The sequence below is a fragment of the Lepisma saccharinum genome, chromosome 9, assembly GCF_977018435.1.
Source record: "Lepisma saccharinum chromosome 9, izLepSacc3.1, whole genome shotgun sequence".
NCBI lineage: Eukaryota > Metazoa > Arthropoda > Insecta > Zygentoma > Lepismatidae > Lepisma > Lepisma saccharinum.
Window position 1 is genome coordinate 66363193 of NC_139237.1, and position 22130 is coordinate 66385322.

The 22130-nt window shown below is 37.5% G+C and overlaps 2 protein-coding genes across 2 annotated transcripts in view; both read left to right on the forward strand.

Annotated features, from left to right (window-relative positions):
- The window catches only part of LOC145992704 (uncharacterized), a 25719-nt gene extending 23034 nt beyond the window's left edge, over positions 1-2685 (forward strand). The window contains exons 4-5 of the mRNA XM_083129089.1: positions 899-1052; positions 2546-2685. Coding sequence (XP_082985215.1) covers positions 899-1052; positions 2546-2634 — 243 coding nt within the window. The 3' untranslated portion in view covers positions 2635-2685. The remainder of the gene's footprint in view (positions 1-898; positions 1053-2545) is intronic.
- Positions 2686-18636, forward strand: LOC145992703 (uncharacterized). Its single transcript, XM_083129087.1, has 4 exons — positions 2686-3007; positions 4064-4203; positions 5148-5329; positions 17573-18636. Exons 1-4 carry the CDS (start codon positions 2686-2688, stop codon positions 18012-18014), a joined length of 1086 nt encoding a protein of 361 aa, XP_082985213.1. The 3' UTR covers positions 18015-18636.
- The last annotated feature ends 3494 nt before the right edge of the window (positions 18637-22130 follow it).

Genomic DNA, 22130 nt, shown 5'->3' on the forward strand with positions numbered 1-22130 from the left:
CACATATCTCGGTAAGATATGCAAAACTGCATGGAGATGATGTTCACTAACTTTTCAATTTCACTTGGTCTTTTACTTTACAATCCACATCTGAGGGCCCACTACCGTAGACAAATGATGGAAATACGTGCACTAGAGTTGACGAGCTGTATCTTTGTGGGTGAACCCTGCCCAAGCCCGGCTGCGCAGTAGCAAGGGGGAGGAGCTACCGGCTGCGCGTCATTATCCTTGCATTCTGTGCTTGCTGTCGATCACCCAAAGGGCGAGTAGGTGGCAGCTACATAAACTTATCTTTCACACACTCTGCGCGGAGTAGCCAAGGCCACCCGCAAAGATACAGCTTGTCAACTCTAATAGGGTTCGAGAGTTTGAGTGTATTTCGCTCGTTCGAGGGGAAAAATCTATCAATTCTGTATGTCATCTAGCACTGACTGTGCGAACTATTTACCGCTCAAGCGAAAAATGCTCATTGCAATACTCCAATCTATGCATAAGAACCAAAAAACAAAAGAACCGAAATATCATGTGTAGTTTTGAGGAAATGATGCATTAATTGCTGGAAGTGGTAAACATAGCTACCACTAGTGTCCTAAAGGTTAATATTTATGCTTCATATTTTGATAATTGATTGATTAAGTTTATTTTCCTTTGCTTTTCTGCCATTTTTGGATAATCGTGAAGAAGATGATGAATGCTGATGAGATGAGATGGATGAAGAGACAATCACAAACATATAGGAATGCCACAGAACAAGTCTCTAAAGGATTATACTGGCTGGGAGACCAGATGCCACAGCCTCAAGTCTGTAAACCATGCTTTGGTAATTGAGAGAATTTCATTGTTATTTATTATTATTATTATTACTGTACTAGCTTCCTTAACCTCTTTTTTTTTTCAGAATGAAAGTGCAAGGCATCTCCAGGAGCTAGACAAACGTGCAGCAGCTCATGACATAAGGCTGAGTGAAGGATTGGCATTGGCCACTGCTGTTTGTGTGCTGGGGAAGATTTCTGAGTTCAGCAGCGAAAGATTTGTTTTGATAGATAATTTATGTATCCTTTCTGATCACAAATTGATGTAGTTGTTCTGTGTACTATCATTATTGCTGACTGTGTTTCAGATATATTGACTCGAGAACCTAGAAAAGTCTGGGAATTCAACATCTGCCCTCCTTTATGGTTTGAGGCTGTGCAAGCCTGGGGACAAGGCTCGAAAAATTCCGACCTTAGATCACCCACCCTGCGAATCGAACCTGGGTCTCCCCCTACTGACTAGACCACTGCAGCTGTTCAGAAACTTGGTACTTTACAACCTTAATTACCTACAACACGTGTACGTGTTGTATTTTAAATTCAGTGAGTGATTACAGTCTAAAAATATACTGTAAATGGAGTTGTTGAAAACATTCCAGAGTGGTCTTGAAATTTATTTCAAAATGCCTGGAGAAACTGAAAATGTCTTGAAATTTGTCATTTCCTTATGAGCAGTGTTCAAAGTGGAAATTCCTACCTGGGAGATGCTTGTATGGATCAACATGGATACACTGAAGCAAGTAGGGAATACTTATGCAAATTATCTAGCTGGAGGATGCTTCACAATAATTTCCTTAACCTGGTTGGATATTATCCTTCCTGTTCTCCACTTCAAGCCCTGCTCACAAGTGTAAAAAATTGTAGCATTTCTTTGAGCCTTTGTGAACCCTGTGGAAGAACACAGTGGCCCCTGGGAGTTCCGTGGACCACTGGTTAAGATTTACTTGCTGCTTTAGAGTATTACCTGGTGTTACATTTGAGTGACGTCTGACAATTTGGGTTGTCAAATTTGGCATACACTACACATTTGAATCAAAATTGCACCTAAATGTGCAAAATTGCACCTAAATATTACCGTTACCAGATGATTTTATCATTTGGCATCATCTTGAATCATACCGTGATTCATGTATAATCTTATACAGACTTGTCACAAAGTGGGTGTATCCCCCTTTATTTTCGACACTTCGATGCTTATAGTTGAATGCTGAATATGGACTCATAGTTGATGATATACGAGTCCAGAATATCGGCATGAAGGCCGTCATTTTCATAGCACAGCCAAATTCTGTACCATGTTCTGGCAGATGTTTTGCAGAGTTAATCCTTAGTCACGTGTGTGAAGGCATTTTCCACAGCTGCTCCTAGCACTTGCATTGTGCGATACTGGTTATTTCTGACTTTGGCATTGATGAACCCCCAGAGGTGAGATCGGGATTTCTTGTAGGCCAGGCTAAGGGGTCTGGGTAATCTTCAGAAACTCTTCCAATCCTGGGAAAGGTCTAATTCAGGTAATGACACACTTGCATTGTGAAGTGTGCCAGAATGTGGCACAGAATTTGACTGTGCTAAGAAAATGACTGTCTCCATACCAATGTTATAAACTCTTAAACCATCAGGTATGTGTCCATATCAAGGATTCAACCATAACCTTCGTAGTGTCGAAAATAAAGGGGAGTATGCTCACTTTGTGACCACTCTGTACATATGTATGTTTTCCTTAACAGCTGTAGATATAATATCAAAAATTGATGAAGAAATAGTAGCAATTTATCTTACTGATAAAGTGTATCAGATGAAGCACAGTGCAAAACATGGTTAGTCTGATCCTGACGAAGAGATTATTGAGTGTAATTACTGCCAGTTAAAAACAATGAGTAAATGTGAAGGTGAATCTGAGACTTTGTCTCAGCTAATACGATATAAGCTCCATGACTCTATTCAGAAGGACCGTGAAAGAGACAGAGAAGCACGGCTAGTGCAGCGAAGAGGTGACTGCGGTGAAGTTGGAGAGAGTTTAAAGGCTGTGACTCCAGCTGAAGTCAAGACTTTGGCAAAGCATTTGAAATCCAAGGGACAAGTAAATTTAAAGCTTCTGACAAAATTGAAAGTTGCCCTGTATCAGGATCCAGAAAATATAAAGACTTTTTTGCATGTTGATGGCTCCTTACAAAGTGTAATTAGAATTTTGTCAGGTACAGTACCTTGTTTATATTTAATTGACAATGTTGTTCGTTGTATATGCAAATGACGTACATAATGTTTGATAATTTATTGTATGACATATTTTTTGTAGTTCCCATAACTTTTCTACACACGTTTTACTAATGGGATGACTGAATTAAGTAATAAAAGGGCACTCACAAATTAAACTTTTTTGCTTTGGGTAGGAGTGGGTGGGAGGTGCTCATGGTTGGATTCAGCCATGAGCAACAAAAGACCATTCTCTGAGAACATGTAATCCTCGTCCCCAAAATTTCGAAAGAAAAGAAGAAAAAGTAAATATACAAAATTTTAGAAAACCATTAATTTCCATGTAATTTTGAAAATTGGACATATATCCCTCAGGACCCTTAATTGCCATACAGTTTTTTTTCATTATTACATGTAAAAGTAAAACATATGCCCAGTCATCAGTTACATAACATATTTTTTGAGGGAAAAAGCTGATATTTTCAAAATGCATTTGTTTAAAATAGTAACAATAAATATGTTTTTTTTGTCATTCAGTATGTGTTACCTTCATATACACGAAATGAACAAAACAGACAGAACTTGATCATCATCTGTAGTTTTCAGTGTTTTGATTGCTGCCTTGTAGTGCTGGTGTCATTTGAAACCAACCATCCACTAAAGGTTAAAGCTATCTTTTAATACAAAAACCTGCCAACTCATTGGCCAAACTTGTCAAGTGGTTCACTTTTGATCTCGCCACTGAAATTTTAGAGTTTGAGTGCCGGTCTGGACATGAATGTTCCTTCATCAATGTAATCTAATCAGCACTCATCCTCATTGCCACGATTAGCTAAAAGTGACAGAAAAGTTATGTAAAAAAAAAAAAAAAAAATACATAAAACAAAACCTTGTAATATAAATTAATATTGCATGATTGTAAAGAGGTACTTAATTACATATATTTTTTTAATTGTTACAGCATTCAGCTATATCGGTATGAGTATGAAAACTTAAGATAATTGATTTAAAGTGTTATATCATTAGAGAGATTGATTAATATATAACTTATATTTCAGGCCAGAATGCTGTTCTTCAGCTTGAAGCTGCCAGTTGTATCTGCAACCTTGCAGTGGTTGATGTATCCACAGTGCAGATTACAAAATCATCTTCACCTTACCTCATATCAGGACTGGAAAGTATAAACAGTGAATGCACTGTAAGTGTTCAATTTTTTTTCTTATAATTGAATATTAGCCACCTACTAACACTTCCTTTTTGCCTGCGTCTTCATGTGCAATAATTGTGTCATACATTGGTTCACAACCTCTAAATTTTCACCAGCAGGAATTGTGTGTACATTCAGCATGAATTTTCTTCACATGAAAAATGAGCATATTTAATTCCAAATGCACTTTTTGGGACTATTTTCCTATCTGGATCATAGGATGATAGCCACCATATTTTTTAACTTTGCTTCATAAGAATTTTGTGTAATACTTTGGCAAAATATTTTCCGAGCTTACTGCTGCTAGCTAGGGCTTTAGCCAAAATCAATTGTATCAATATTAGAAAGTGCAGATAGGATAGGTTAGGTATTTGGTACTGTGTATGTAGACATATCGCAGTATCAGGTTTGCTGATAATTACATGATTTTATATTTCTATAAATTGCTTATAATTGAGTTCACAGATTTGCCTCTTCATTATTTTTGCATATATAGAAGTATAATCCATGTGAAATAGTCTGGAGAAAATTGAAGATAAGTCAATGCTTGTCAAATTCCAGAAAAATTAATTCTTAATTGAAAAACGTTACTGGACATGTAAATGAAAAGGTACAAAAAACATGCTTTGATGAATGGAAGTGTCAAATATGTGAAATGAAGGAGAGCATGTTGTGAAGTCCAGTACAACATTCACATGGTAGGAAAGGACACCACTACTTCACTTACGACAGAAAATGGACTAACCTGCTGTTTTTTTTTCATCTCTCTTCAATTGCCGTTGTTAGGGATTTGTGAAAAGATATGCGTATATTTCTATTACAATAAACAATAATTTTGTCCGAAAAAGTTGTAAAATGTTAACATGTACATTTAAATTTAGTTATGAATGAAGATAAATTTTGTTTTGAGTAGTAATCTAAACTCATTTCCTCAGGTAATGTGTGCATGGGCACTTGGAAATTTGGCAGGAAGTAATATTGAGTCCTGGAAGGTTTTACATTCTCAGGAAGTGCTTCCAAAGTTGCTGCATCTTCTGCTTTCTCAGTGCACAGAGGTAGTCCATTCTGCTGTATATGCACTTCTTCATTACGTTAGGATTGGATTGGCTAATTTACAGTGAGTATCCATTCATATATTTCTTTTTCTGTGGTAAAAATTATGATAAATATGGGAACTTTTTTTAGAAATGTACGAGGCGCTTGTCAAAAAAAAGGCAGATAATTTTTTATGCGGGCTTTGCAACACTGATGAAGTTGAGCATGTGCAGGAGCATGCCCTAGTATTCTGTGCTTGCAACAGAGATTGAATCGTCAGAGTGGGGTTGCATATGTGCGAGTAGCAGTAAGGTGAAATGGCTGCCGTAATACAATATCCTGCCAAATGTGAAGTGAGATCTGTCATACGATTTCTGAACGCCAAAGGACAGAATGCAGCTGACATCCATCGGGAATTGTGTGCCATTTATGGACCGACAGTGACGAGTGAAGGGAAGGTCAGGCAATGGTGCAGCGAGTTTCGGGAAGGGCGTTCAAATGACCATGACGAAAAGCGTAGCAGAAGGCCTAGTGTTCAGAAGGACGATCTGGTGGAACACGTTAACGAGAAAGTGAGTTCCATCGCCGGTTCACAATATCGCGCCAAACTCCAGAAGTGTCTGCGAAAACAGTGCATCGAATTGTGACTGACAACCTGAGGTATCATAAACTGTGTGCGAGATGGGTACCAAAAATGCTGACAGACACTCACAAAGAGCAAAGAAGGACAGCTGCACGTGATTTTTTGGCCTGCTGGGGGGGGGGGGGAGGATGGGGATGACCTCTTTTCGCACATAGTGATGGGGGATGAAACTTGGATATCGTACACCACTGGGGAGTCGAAGCAGCAGTCAATGCAATGGCAGCACTCTGGTTCTCCTAAAGCGAAGAAATTCAAACAAACACCATCAGTTCACAAAATCATGGCAACCGTGTTTTGGGACCAAAAGGGTGTGATTTTTGTGGAATTCTTGGAACCAGGATGAACAATTGCAGCAGAGGTGTATTGTGAAACACTGAATAATCTGCGACGTGCTATCCAAAATTGGTGGAGAGGAATGCTATGCTCTGGAATTTTTCTGATCCATGACAACGCCCGCCCACACACAGCTGCTTGTACTGTTCAGACAATTCAAAGATTTCGATGGGAACTATTCAATCATCACCCTTACACACACACCTTAAATTTAAAATTCAGTAGTGATACCCTGCCTTTATATTTATGTGTAATGCACTTAATCAGTACTGACCTGGAAATCCTGGAAAAGTTTAGCAATATTAAACATGATTCTTGTACCTGTAGTGAATACGGATGTTTCACATATGACCATTCCACGTGAAATCACCCAGAGCAGGTTGTTCATAGTCATGGATTTGCTTCCAATTTTTTTACTGATAAGATACTTGTTCCAATATGACAAATATGTAATATTAAACTTGTCCAACAAATTTGTTGAAAGTTACATTTTTTTGAAAATTTGAAGATTTTCAGAAATTGGGTGGAAGAACGAACACACCCAAATGACACAAAACATGCCATATCTCGAAAGTTTGTGGAATATTGTGATGATTTAGGTATTGTTGAAGAGGAGAAGGACAGTCCTAACAGAAAATAACAGTTACTATTCTTACCTACTCATAAAGTAGAAAAATATTTTTTTAAAAAAAAGTCATATGTTGTGATGAAATAACACTCCACTTCAGGTAATTGTTTGATAGGGAATCCCAAGTTTTATAACAATAAAAATTGTTACACAGCATATTCAATACATGTTCAACATAATATTAAAAGATCAGAAAGGTAATATTATTCATAATAAAAATATCACAGGTTTCACTATTCAATGTGTGAACCTTCATTTTTCACTGGCACATAGTTATATTTTTTAAAAAATTGCCGTAAATCAGTCACAAATTATCTCTAATATGAGTATACATAATATTGTTAGAAATGTTGAATACATAGGAGAATATTTGAATACATGGGAGAATATATGATACATTTAATACATTCAATACATGATGTTTATTTTAGCTCACAGAAATTGTACTAAGACCAGAGCCTTTGTCCAGAATGCATATGGGTCAATCCATATCGAATGGTCCAGCACTGGTTGCCTGACTATTTTTAAAATTTTCAATATTTTTGTTGTTCTAACCCCTATGCAGGAATTTTTTTCTAAAACTTGACTTCGTTTAAAAATGGTGGCCATTTTTTGTTTCATGACTTCAGGCAGTTTTGTCCTTTGCATGCAGTTGGGATAGTTATGACAACTGAACTAAGGAAATGTTAGAAAGCAGTGGTAAAAAAACATTGTTTTCAGTACATTTCAAGCCTTATTTTATGTTTTGTACTTTTTTTTCACCATCTCTAATGCAAATGGATAAAATTTAGGGCCAAAACTGATATTCAATTTTCATGAAAAATCAAAGTTTGGGATTTTTTTTTAGTAGGGAAGTAATGTCATATCAGAGCTATAATTTTCTTTAAAGGAAACATATACACATCCAAAGTTTTGGCAGAAAATATTTGAGCTCTGCTACTGGTTTCCTCTTTTAGTTAAAACTCTTTGAAAATGTTAGTTTTTCATTTTTTTCCAAATTTGAGCCCTTATACCTGGTGGGGACCTAATAGAAATTTGATATTTACAGCTCAAAGAGTACTCTGTGAGAGGTACCTGTAAGAAAATTTCGAGATTGATATTCCATGGATAATGGGGAATTTGGGCAAAATTGGGAATTACTTTGTTATTGGTCACAAATAAATATTTACTTTTAATGAATTCTTATGCAATAAAAAGTATTGTATTTATTAATTACATCATGCAAATGGTATAGTAAGTCCATTAGTAGCTATTATGAAAGAAAAGATGTGTAAGGCACAGGTTTACAAGCGGAAGATTCCTGGGAAGCTTCAAGCTGTCAAGTGCACCATTTCCTCCCTCTTCTGCAAGCGTCCTTTCTCTCTTATAAATCTTTTTTGTATTAACAAGAAATTTCATATTTACAAGAAAAAAAATGTTTGTTTTCACACTGATTTTCTTGTAAAAAGATTGCATTAAGTATTAAAACAGGCAATTTGTACAATTGAAAAGAGAATAGCTTTCTTGCTATCACAACTACAAATACCACACAGATGTAGGTGTCGCTTACTTTCCAAGCTATGTAACATCGACATTTTGAATGATGATATAAGTCTAGTGGCATGCATGGGGTTCAGGTAATGACAGTAATGAGGTTATTATTTCTCTTGACATTCAATGTAGTTTCTTTTTTCTTAGGATAGATGTTTGTTTACACAACACAAAGATATCTTGTGAAAAGTCAGATTTCAGATTTTCCTGAAACACTAACATTGTTTTGCTAGTTCGGTCAAAAACGTTAATTCAGAAATTATCTGCACTTGGAACAATTCAGATTAATCAAGGGATCAAGACTGGCTACTGGAGTAGTTGCAGCTTTCCACTAATGGTCTCCGCTTGCATGTCTTAACCTGTTCAGACAAACCTCTGCCTTACACACCTTTTCATTCATAATAGCTTGAACAGACTTACTATACCATTTGCATGATGTAATTAATAAATGCAATAATTTTAATTGAATAATAGTTCATTAAAAGTAAATATTTGTAACCAAGAACATAAATTTACCTTTTTTGCCCAAATTATCCATAGAATATCAATCTCGAATTTTTTTTAACAGGCACCTCTCACATAGTAAGTACTCTTTGTGCTGTATATATCAAGTTTCTATTAGGTCCACCACCAGAGATATAGGGGCTCAAATTTGGAAAAAGAAAAAATGAAAAACATGCATTTTCAAAGAGCTTTAACTAAAAGAGAAAACCAATAGCAGAGCTCAAATATTTTCTGCCAAAACTTTGGATGTATATGTTTCCTCTAAAAATATTGCTCTGATATCCCTACTAAAGAAAATCCCAAACTTTGATTTTTCTTGAAAATTGAATATCAGTTTTTTGGCCCTAAATTTCAGCAATTTTCATTAGAGATGATGGGAAAAGTACAGAACAAGAATTAAAGCTTGAAATGTACTGAAACAATGTTTCTTACCTCAGCTTTCTATCATTTTTCTTAGCTGAGTTGTCATAACACAGGTCAACAAAGATACTTTTTTTTACATCCAATAACTGATTTCACATCTTCAAGATGTATGGATTACAGAAAAGACTGTCATTTTGCTTTATCACATCAGGTTTCTTAAAAAAATGAGACATAATATGTAGATGCTTGAACTTGCAATTCTGTAATACATGTGAATCATACAACCAACATAACAATAATGAAATACTCATTGCATTGTATTGTTTCCTTAGTACAGGTATACATTAGTACATGAAATTCATAAACACATTTCACATTGCCTAATGTAACATATAAAGTCCAAAGGAAAAGAAGCATAAAAGCCACTAATGGTGATGTACATATTCTGTCAATAGAACCATTGTCGCTTGGCTAAAAACTTATTTTTTGGCATGTTATCTTGTGTGCTGGAACAGGATCATCATGTTTCATAAAGAAAAAAACAGTAGTCAGCTATCATGCATTCCAGCATCCCTAGTACCGCCTTTCCATTCTCCATTTTCGTTGTACTTTACTTTTTATTGTAGCCACTCAAGATTGCCATATGTGTCATTCACATGGACAGAATTAAGTAGCAGCACACCTTTTAAACTTCTCTTGCTTGAATCAACGAAGAGCCTACATTCCTCTGTTATATTGGTTTCCTGACTTATTTACAAGGTTTGGAATGTCTATGCAAAATGCTAAAGAGCTTTCCTGAGTAAAATACTGTTCTAGTCCTTTCTCGCAATGTCTGTAAACTGTTACGTATGTTACAGAAGTTAGCAGATACCTTTTTCTGCGTTGAAGCCACAATTTTTGCAACAGCCTTTGGGATATTTAATTCTCTGACCAAATCATTGAGTTCATTTTGTGTGAAAGGTTGGGGTGTGCCTTGTGTGTGTGCCCAGATGTGTCTGTTATCTTCAGATGACTCGACTGACATAGAACTTGAGTTAGATTGCAGTATCTCAAGATTTTTCGGAGGGTTCGGTGCAGGAACATGACAGCCATGTGTACAGGCCTTGTAGCAGAATTAAAGTTCGGCTAAAACATTTTTTTTTTTTTTCTATTGAAGCCTTTTCCTTTGCACATACAAAAATAACTCTGAATGATTGTAGACTTTCACATAAATATTTGTATTGATATTTCATTGGGATATTGTGTATTTTGTAATCTTATTATTAATAGACATATGTAAATATTTAAAAATTGGTATGTGATAGAACAAAATGGGGGGCATTTTGGGATTCAGGTACACAACATACTAATAAAACAAGCATCACAATCAAAAAAGGAAAATCCGTGTTGATAATTATAATTATTGGAACTGTCTGCATGGGCCAAAACTGCCTGAAGTCATGAAACAAAAAAATGGCCACCACTTTTAAACGAAGTCCAGTTTTAGAAAAATAATGCCTGATTTGAACTACTCTTGCATAGGGGTTAGAACAACAAAAATATTGAATTTTTTTTAAATGGTCAAGCAACCAGTGCTGGACCATTCAGTATAGACTGACTCATATGCATTCTGCACAAAAACTGTGGCATAATTTCTGTGAGCTAAAAGTGGATAAACATCACAGTAATGCTTCTCCCACATATTCAACATTTCTAAGAATATTATGTGTACTCATATTAGTGGCAATTTGGGACTGTTTTAGGGCCATTTAAAAAAAAAAAAAAAACATAGGTTGGAAATTTAATAGTGGCAACACTGCTGTATATACGCCATGAAATGAAAATGGTGCTTCTCACTTATACCACATGTTAGTTTAATACCTAAGCTACCTCTCAGTAAATGGACTCTTCCTTCCAACGCTAAGTGCATGCGGAGTGACGAGAGGAATGGAGTATTGTTGGAGTTGGTGGTTTAAGTTGTGTAGTCAGGGCCCCACTAATATTAAAGTGCTTGTGATTCTTGCCGTACCTCCAGGATAGACCGTCGTTCATTTTTGGAGCATGAGCTGCAACCTGCATTCAACCTGTGGCTGATTTGTTATCTCAATGGGGCTGGCAGATGCTCTACCAGCCCCTGTGACTGATTTGATCCCTAAGATGAAGGGCATTCGCTTCCGAACTGTTCCAGAGATTCTTCAGGCAATAGACCACTCCATTCAAACCATCAACAGAACAAGCGCCGCTACAGAAATACTACGACTTCCACATCGCGGGCAATGGTTGTACACAATGCTGGTGACTACATCCAAGGGCTGTAAAACTTTCACAGAGTTATATCTTTTGTATTATTTGAGAATAAATAGTTGCCAGTATTAAATTTCCAACCCACGTGTAACTGTGTGTCAGTGAAAACAATGGTTCATACCTTGACTACTGAAACGTGTGATATTTTTATTATGAACAATATTACCTTTCTGATTTTTTAATATTATGTTGAACATGTATTGATTATGCTGTGTAACAGTTTTCACTGTGATAAAACCTGGGATTCCCTAACAAACAATTAACCGAAGTGGAGTGTTTTTTTCAAGATTTTTCTACTTTATGACCAGGTAAGAATGGTAACACAGTTAATTTCTGTCCAACAATACCTAAATCATCACAATACAAGGTAGCCCATATGACTTATGGGCCACCTGGTATTTCACATAGTTATATGGCATGTTATGTCATTTGGTACATTTGTCTGTCCACCCAATTTCTTAAAATCTTCAAATTTTCAAAAATTTGTAACTTTTAACATATTTGTTACACAGGTCTAATATTACGTATTTCTCATATTGGACCAAGTATCTATCGGTAAAATTAAAATGGAAGCAAATCCGTGACTATGAAGCAACTTTTTGTCCTTCAATTGGGTGATTTCATGTAGAATGACCCATATGTGTGGGTATATTCTAATGTGATACAAGTGTTTGTCAATAAAAAAAAATACAAGGGCTATTTTTTTCAACACCTCTGTTAACACATTCGGGTCTGGCCTCATAATACAGCATTGTTACCTCTGGTCTGTGGCTTTTGGTTGTTATTCAAAAAATCATGGAAAAAATATTTTTAATTTGTTTTTATTTACCACATATTTCTTAAATCTACAAAACTTCCTCTTTTCAATGAACAAAAATTTGTTAAATTTTATTTTCATTTTCAGACTTTTTTTAATATTTTTTTCAGCAATGTTTTGTGAAGAAGAAAAAAGTACAACATTGTAACAAATGTTAATATAGAGATATTTTAAGTTCGTAATCTGGAAATTTCAATAATTAACTACATAAACTATCAATACATCTTTTGAATCTTGCATAAGAATACTTATGTGCACATAACAAAAAATAATTACAAATTACAAGTAATTATCTTTTGTATGAAAAAGTGACTGCATGACAGGACCAGACGATGTATCAGTTGGTTCTGCATCATCTGTAAAAATTAAACAAATAAATAAATAAACTAAATAAATAAAATAAATTTTCATTTTACATACACTATACAAAATAATAAATGGAAAAACTAAAAAAACATCAGTGCATGTAGGAGAATAAAGCAAGAGGCAAGATGAATAGACCCAAAAAAATTACCTCTTCTCACTTCATTCATAAAATACTAGAGTTTGCAACACTGTTTATATTGTCTACAATAATTATTACGAATATAACCTACCTACCAAATCTTCAAATTCATCTGCATCATCAAAATCGTCGTTAACTTCAAACTCTGAGGCGGAATCCTCTATGCAGTCTGGATCTAACGACGCCATTCTAAACAATGCACAGTACATCAACCCGACAACAAACAGTCACAGGTGAGAGATAAAAATATCACATGAGTCACCTAGCATCGGAATTTCAACAGAGCGGCTTGATTGAACACGCGCATGAGACGAAGTACGAGCATAGCCCGTCGTTCAATCGGCAAACCGATTGCATACCGCAGGATGGGCTATGCCCGTCGTGAGACCCCAATGTGTTAAGCCACGTGCTGTAAAAAAATGGAAATACTGCAGTGCTCTTCAGTTCACCACACATTCACACACACACTGCTATGTAAGCCATTCCATTCAGTCAGTGTTGAGTAGCAAGTGTGTAAACATGTCCAGATGATCAAGGTGAGTGCCAAGTATTAACTGCAGCCGTAATATGCTTTCTTCTAGCTGAAGGGCATAATGCATCCGAAATTCATCGTCGGATGAGTTAATTGGGTACATCATCAGGCAGCAGTCTTTTTCGAGGGGGACATAGGAAATCTTGTGCCACGGTATTATAAGTTCATCAATCAGTTTGTTGATTATGTAGAAAAGTAGGCAAGAGATATAGTTATGTTTTCTATGCAATAAGTGTTTCATATCCATTTTTACTTTAACAGAGGTTGAAAAATAATAGCCCTCGTAAATAAGAAAATATGGTGCTTCTTCAAAACTGTAACCATTCCTTTCATAGTTCCAATGAAGTAATTCTGTAAACTGAGTTAAAAAGTAAGTTAAAATATTTCCGAATGGTCTCAAGATTTATTTGAAAATACCTGGAAAAGTCTGAGAATATTAAATATAGTGTGATATACTTGTAGTGTATCTAGATTTTCACCTATTTTTAATCGTAAGTGTTTAGTAGATGCTGATACAAGTGTTTCATTAGCAGTCTCTGTCAAGTGGCTATGACATCAAGAATTATCAGGTTTGAATGTCAGGTAGCACCATGACATGAAAGTGATATCTGCTAAACCCTAGGAAAAGTTAGTTTCTTCTAAAATACAAGTAGTTGTTAAATATTGAGTATACATGGCACAATGTTTTGTCTTTTACATTAAGTAACAGAGACTCTTCCTTTCCACTGTTCTGAATTAATTAGGGCTGAGCCGATACTGATACTGATGTATCGTTATCGGCCGATACCAGGGGTATTGGTATCGGTAAGTATTGATTGATATTCTTGCACAGATACTAGTCGATACCATTGTTTTTGACTCACTAGAAGCACGGCCAAAACTAAAATGTGTTCCCTTTCAAAGGTTTGTTCACCTTTTCCAACTTGCCTTTGGTTTTGAAAAAAAAGAGAAAAATAGTTGTGCATTTGTTAAATGTACCTGTACTCAAGTTTGCATGAACAGCAAGTACATGTCACAAAGATCTGTACTCAGATAAGGCTTGCAGTCAAGTATCTTGAAAATCAAGCGTAACATGAAATTATCCTCATAGGAGTTCGCTGCTTCTGTTTAGGTCTCTTTGAAGTCTCCCAGGATTTGTTCATACAGATGCAGTTTCGTGTAACAATAATCCCAATGAGGTTCCGAGAGCCAAGGATACACCTGTGGTTAATCCTTCAACTTTCTTTGGTGTTTGCGGACAGCTCTCTCTTTACGAGGCTTCCCGCAGTCAAAGGGCCCGTGAAACTGATGGACGTATCTCAGACATAGCATATTTCTGGAAATTCAAATACCTGGGCTAATCCCCCCCTTTCCTTTCCAACTTTTAGACTTTTGTTTGTCCCGACCTGGATAACTTTGTTTCAGGAGGCGTGTTTCGGCACAAGGAATGAGGAAAGGGAATAATTTTTCTTTGAATGGTAGTTTTTTCTGGAAAGTGAAGTGATGATGGGTTTGGATTTATATTTTTTAGAAATAATTTGCCGATAGCATATACACTGGATAAAACAATTAGGGGAGCAAGCAAGAAATCCCAAAACCAAAGTTGGAAAGTCAAAAGTAGCAATGTATGTTGATGAAGTGAGTGTGTCCTCAACCAGTACAATTCATCTGTGATGAATCATCAGCATGAAGAGCTCTCTAGTGACACCATAAGGCACGTGGCAGAATTTGTGATATGAGGAGCAATCACGAGGTCACTTGGGAACACCGGTTGTGTGGTGCTGGCAGACCGTAAGTGCAGGTGGGATTCAGTTGAGTAGTGTTGAATAGGAACGATGGCAGAACAACACGATTTAGGGGAATCTATCGCATGGAGAGCCATTGGGAGGATGGAAGCAGGGCAAACACAACGTGAGGTGGCTGCAGCCCTTGGAGTGTCACGCAGTGTCATTTCCAGGTTGTGGACACAATTTCAACAGACAGGTACAGTACGAAGGAGGCCTGGGCAAGGTCGCCCACTGTCAACAACAGTTAGGGAAGACCGGTACTTAGCATTGTCGGCTCGCAGGAATAGGCAGCAAACTGCAACTGACTTGGAACGTGGCCTTGTTTTGGCAACAGGACGAAGAGTCTCGGGCCAAACTGTACGAAATCGCCTGCAGGAAAGGGGTCTTTATACAAGAAGACCAATGGTGTGTGTCCCTCTGAAAACCCAACACCGTAAGGCCCGCAGACAGTGGGCTGTGGAACATTGTGAGTGGGGACATGGAGAGTGGAGTTCAGTTCTCTTCTCAGATGAGTCGCGTTTCAGTCTCCAGTCAGATAATCGATGCATTCTCAGCTGGAGGGAACGTGGGACTCACAATTATCCCGCACATGTGCGCGAAGTGTCTCAGTATGGTGGCGGTGGCTTAATGGTATGGGCAGGGATCAGTGTTGGTCGACGTACCCCCCTGCACATTATCCGGAACGGTACTTTGACAACCGGGATGAGATCCTCAGGCCTCATGTTCTCCCAATGGCTGCAGATATCGGTGATTGTTTCATTTTTGTGGACAATAATGCCCGACCTCACCGAGCACGTCTGGTTGACGCCATGCTACGGGATGAGGGTATCGAACGAATGGTATGGCCAGCGTCCTACCCAGACTTGAATCCCATTGAACATGTGTGGGACACACTTGAAAGATGCATTGCTGCTCGGCCAGCGCCGCCTACAACTCTGCAACAGTTGGAAATGGCCCTTCTGGAGGAATGGGTGAATATCCCGCAGGCTGTCATTGATAACCTTATTGGTTCCATGCAAAACAGATGTGCAGCTGTCATAGCAGTTCATGGCGACCACACGCCTTATTAGAGGTATGGATCTGTTGCGTATCTGTCCATTTCTGTTGTCTTATCACCGTGCTGTTCTCCTGATTTTGTGCAGTACCTTTCAGAAATCACCCCTAGAACTCTGTTGTGCTAATGACTCAATAGACATGTATTGTACGGGTTGAAAACACACTCACCTAATCAAAATACATTGCTACTTTTGACTTACCAACTTTGTTTTTGGGATTTCTTGCTTGCTCCCCTAATTTTTTTGACCAGTGTATTATCGAAAGCAAAGTCACGTCGGAATATCACTGTAGTGATGTCAATCGCCTGATTAGAAGCAAGCGACTGGTAAGTTTTCAACCTCTACTCAAATTTCGTTTATAAACATTTATAAATTAGTATACTAATTTTTCATCTCTTTGATAAAGGACAAAAAAGAGACTAGCTTGGTTTCACATTACAGCTTTTCTGTTAGCTATAGACTACCAGGGTTGGTAAATCGTCAATTATTCTTGTATTCACGGATGATTTAATGTTAGTTTGGCAAGAGTAATCTCTTAGTTTTTAGAGGAGGTTGAAGAGGCATGATCTCATTTTTCAACGACACGATTGCCTCGCACTTAGCTTCACTTAATATTTCTCTTAATATGTGAAACATCTGATCGGTTGTCACTTATCTAAAAAAAAGACTGTAAAGTTAAGGTGCATCGTTGCAAAAGAGCATCATTTGGGAGTTAATTTATTCATTGTCCCTCGTCAGAAATGTTTACGTATAAAATGTAATAATAATAATTACACACACACCCAGTATATTTTTTTTTTATTTTATTTTTTTTTAAAATTTGAATTATACAAGTATGTCTGTGGGTATCGATATCGGTTGAAAGCGGTATCAGCTCAGCCCTAGAATTAATGCTAATTCAATTTGTTTCTAAAGAACTTAAAAGGTGGGAAAATTTTATAACAGTATCCTTTGTTGGAGTCAAGTCCCACACCGTAGCCGTGCAGTCTAAGGCATCATGCTTTGCAAATTCAAGTCTCCTGGGGGCTAAAATGTAACAACTTTTCTTCTGAGATATCAGCCTATGCATGGAACTGGTGGCCACCGACTGTCGTAATGAAGAACCTACAACGACTGTGGGTTCGTCATGCTGACCACATGCCACCCCATAACTGGTTGGATGATCGCACACCTCGGCAGGTTTGAGTGAGAAATGACAGTCAGTTGGTAGGCCCTGGCCCAACCTATGAATATAAAATCATGTTCCACTATTTTTCTATGATTTTTTGGACTAGTCATTTACAAAATTATGAGTTTTAATTGCAAGGTGTTTCCATTCTTCTGTCAAATTGATGAGAAGTTCTCAGAATTTTCATTTTACTTTCAGGTGCTCAGATGTAGAAGCAATAGCAAAACATGTGTTGCCACTCATGGAAAAGGAAGGCGAGGCCTGCTGGATTATTTTCTTGTTATCCTGCTCAGCTCAATATGACTCTGCATTCTTCAATATGAAGATAGAGATGAACATTTTGCAACTGCTGCATCAAAAAGTATCCGACGTGGAGTTGCAGTATGGAGCTATCACTGCATTAGTACGGGCATTGGCGAACATTGTCATGAATGAAGTGGTTGCAGTGGCAGTTTTGGACAATAGTTGTCTTCTGATGGAAATCGTGCATGTTCTTCTGCACTGCAGGTACGCTTACATTTGTAATGAAACTTCTTGGCTGATTGCAAATTTGCTTCATCATCCATCAGTCAGAGTGCAGGAGAAAGTGGCAGAATGCAGATTTTATGATCAGTGCAAAAAAATTTCCAGCACTTTGTGATGACAAGAATATTGCAATAGCAAAAGAATTGATATTTAAAACTGGTGTATTACCAACAGGCAATGACATAAAATGATGCAGTGGAAGTTAGAGATTTAAGTGTATGTATTTCATGGAAGCAAGCATAGCTCCTTATGAATAAAACATGAACTTATTCACAAGGTTGAAAGAGTGAGAATAATTATCCTCAATAGCAGATTGTGTGATTGTTGTAGTTAGATTCAAAAATTTTTGTTGTGAACATATTTTCCATTAAGTTTCTGAGTATGTGTACCTTTGCAAACCACTTTTTGCATTCATAACTGTTAATATGTTAGTTTCCAATATTGCTGTTATTTGATTTTTTTGTGCCTTAGAAAAACAAAACTACATATTTATAATTCTAATTGCCAGAAACAGATTATATAAATACTATTATATTAAAAACATTTCCAACGTTTGTAGCATAGTGTCCTAAGAAGCCAGAGGTCCCAGGTTCAAACCCTTGGTAAGGGTCATTGTTTTCCCCTACCGTGCACTAAGAGGTACAAAAGTGAAAGCAACAAAATGACAGAACTATGCACTCGAGACTATTTATGGGGTAAAATTATCATAAATTTCACGCATCCACTGAAATTCATCTTATTGCCAGTGTCTCTATCTCCATCTCCACTAGCATAACGTAAACTCCAGCAAATCAGTTGATAACCTAATAATCGTAGCATCTCTTTGAAAGTTGCAACTTGGTATTGACATAATTTTTCAAAAAGTTCCTTTTATAAATATTTAACTATATTTTTCTTACAAAAATAATGTCCCATTCTAGCATTGTTTCTGATATAGAAGCCAAACAAATTATGGCAACTATATTTGGAAAGTTTTGCCAATAATTATTGCAGAGGAAAGTGTATTATTGTTTCTTTTTTTTCCTGTGTGATGAAGATATAAGAAGAGCATTAAATATTTACTAAGGAACAAACAAACAGTAGCAAATTAATATACTGGAATCAAATACTTACTTCATCCACACAACAAATTTATCATTGTTCTATTAATTTCAGTGGCCCCTGCCACCATCCCCTCAAAAAAATAATGGATGGTGGCAATGGCAACAAAAATTAATAGAACAGATAGAAATTAGTTTTGCACTAATATTTATTGTTATTAATTATCTTTTCTCTTGTACAAATGTTTATTGTTCTTTAATCTTAATTTCTGTAATTTAACTATCACTGATAATGTCAGGATAGTGACTAATCTGCATGTACTTATCTTGTAAGGGCTGTTACCATGGCAATTATGATTGTCTTTGATCTTGACTAAAAGAAGTTTGGGCTCGGTTTTTGAATAGGGTGATCAAGTGGAATTATAAGAAGTTTAATTTCTTTGAGTGACATGGATTATATGTTAGGCATATAAATATTAATTCATAATTGGGAAAAGAGAGACGCGGTAGTATATAAATACGGAGAAACTAGTACTCACTTTTATCCGCGAAGCTGTTTTTTCTTCTTTTTCGATTAATTTCAGTGGCCACTGCCACCATCTTCGTTGGAACTTGCTGCACTGTTGTTTGGCGTGCATCTTTTGTTCGTAGTTCTCTGGCTGCCGCTAGGTGCACTGTGCGTCTTGGCGTGTCGTCTGCTGTTTCCAGGCGATAACTGCTGTAGTAGGGGAATCCAAGTGTGGTGCGCTTGCTCGCTATCGATGTTTAGTTCGTGCGGGAAGTGCATTATGGCGTGCGTTTCCTTGATTTTGGTGTCTATGAGCATGTGGGCAGTGTGTTTGACCCGAACCTTTTGAATTTTATGGCTATTGTATTTGATATGTTTATCAAGACCGGTAGTGGGTTGGGCTTTTTTCGCATCTGCTAGGTGCTGTTGGATTCTCTCATTGACAGATCTGATGGACCTGCCGATGTAATGAGCCTTGCATTCACACTCTGCATCGTATACACCTGGGTTGTCAAGGGAGGAGAGAAAGTACCGTTTGTGCTTGTTCAGTTTAAAAGATGCACGCCAAGCACGCAAGTTCCAACGAGGATGGTGGCAGTGGCCACTGAAATTAATCAAAAAAGAAGAAAAAACAGCTTCGCGGATAAAAGTGAGTACTAGTTTCTCCGTATTTATAAATATTTAGTTTGCAAAGAAGTAAAATAGACTTCCTTTTTCATAGTACAAACTTAACTTTGATTTTTATTTGACAAACTAACAGAGATATTACCCCATACCCTGAGAGGGATCACGCGAATGGTTTCGAGTCTTTCATGTGAACTGATTATTTGCTCTTTTAGTTAAATCATGTTCTTTTGACTAAAGAACATGTCAAATAGCAGCTAAAAAAACAACTTAGATTTGACATCAACAACAAGATCTGCTTCGGTTACCAACTGCATCATCTGTGGAGAATGATTTGATGAATATTGGATACAATGGGGCATCAGGAAGGGGGGACAAGGGGAGCCGGTCCCCTCCTGGAAAATGAAAGTCAACCAAAAATTATATATTTCACACATATTATTTAATTTCAGCCACAATAATATGTGTTAATTATTGTATGAATATGATAAATTCCAATATGAGCAATGTTTTTTGAGGGAACAACACTATTATTGGGGAAAATGTCTTGTTTGCATCAGGGAGAACCATTCCTTTACATAACTTTCATCAATATGCTGGTCTTTTTCCAAAAACAATACTCGCAATTGCAAGTAATTTTGGTCTCAACAGGTTGCATTAAAACAGTCTTTATGTGAGAGGGAGATATGGGGTATCCCCCAGCTAGCAGAAATTCTTGCAAAGCATTCCCTGGCTGACTCCCAGGCCCAACTAAATACCCCTGCTCCCAGCAAGTTAAAATTTTGAACATCATGTGCTGCATTAAATCTTCCTTCATTATTAAATGGAATATGCATATGCATTCTAATGTAAAAGGTGTACAAGTAAGAGTAGTAAAGTTTTTAATTTCCAAATTGATATATTTAATTTCCAGTTGATATTTACATTCATTTCCAATTTTATCACATGAAACTATGAGGGGCAGTCAAATGAAAACAGAACACCCACCATAAAAAAAGTTGGCAACACTGTTGTCAGGTATTGATACTGCCATCTGTAGGGTAGGAGAAATGCATAGTGAAAATGCACAGGTCCACACAGTTGCTTCGTCATTGCTCAGGAAGTGAGAGCGTAGTGAAAAGTGTGTTCATCCAGCATTGGAAATGGAGGCAAGCAAAGAAGAGCAGAGAGGCAAACACTGTATGTCCCTGACAAGTGTGCACGAGTGGCAGAAGAGATTCCGCGAAGGATGCACATCACTGCAAGACGATCCGCACCCGGGACAGGCCCATCGAGCCATTACGTCTGATGTGATTGCGAGGACCGATGGTCTGATCCGGGAAGACCAACGAATCACAGAGGAAGAAATTCGTGTTCAGGTTGGCATTAGTCATGGCTCTGTGCATGCCATTATCAAAGATCACCTGCAGTTCTGAAAAATTTGCGTGCAGTGGGTTCCGCATCAACTGACGGAGGGACAAAAGATTGACAGAATGACTGCATGTCTGAGTCATGCGAGGAAGAGTATGCGTTTCTGTCACGTATCATCACAGGGGACAAAACGTGGTGCCACCATTTTGAGCCCGAGAGCAAACGGCAAAGTTAACAATGGAAACCCATCGATTCTCCCCTGCCAAAGAAATCCAAGGCTGTGCATACGAGTTCCGGTAAGGTCATGCTGAGCTGCTTCTTTGACTGCAAGAGCCCTCTGCTTGTCGACTTCCTAGAGCATGGATCCACAAACAGTGTGCAGCGCTATGCAGACACGTTACAGAAACTGCGAAGTGCCATTAAGTCAAAACGCTCTGGAATGCTGTCGGACGGAATCATCCTTTTGCATGATAACGCCCGTCCCCATACTGCCAATCTGGTGAGGGATAAGCTTCAGACATTTGGCTGGGAAACACTTGAACATCCTCCGTACAGCCTCGATCTTTCCCCTTGTGACTTCCACATTTTTGGTGACCTGAAGAAAGACATTCATGGATGTTGGTTTCATTCGGACGAGGAAGTGCAACAGTGGGTGAGGTTGTGGATCCGTCAACGACCTACCTCTTTCTACAAGACTGGAATTGATTGT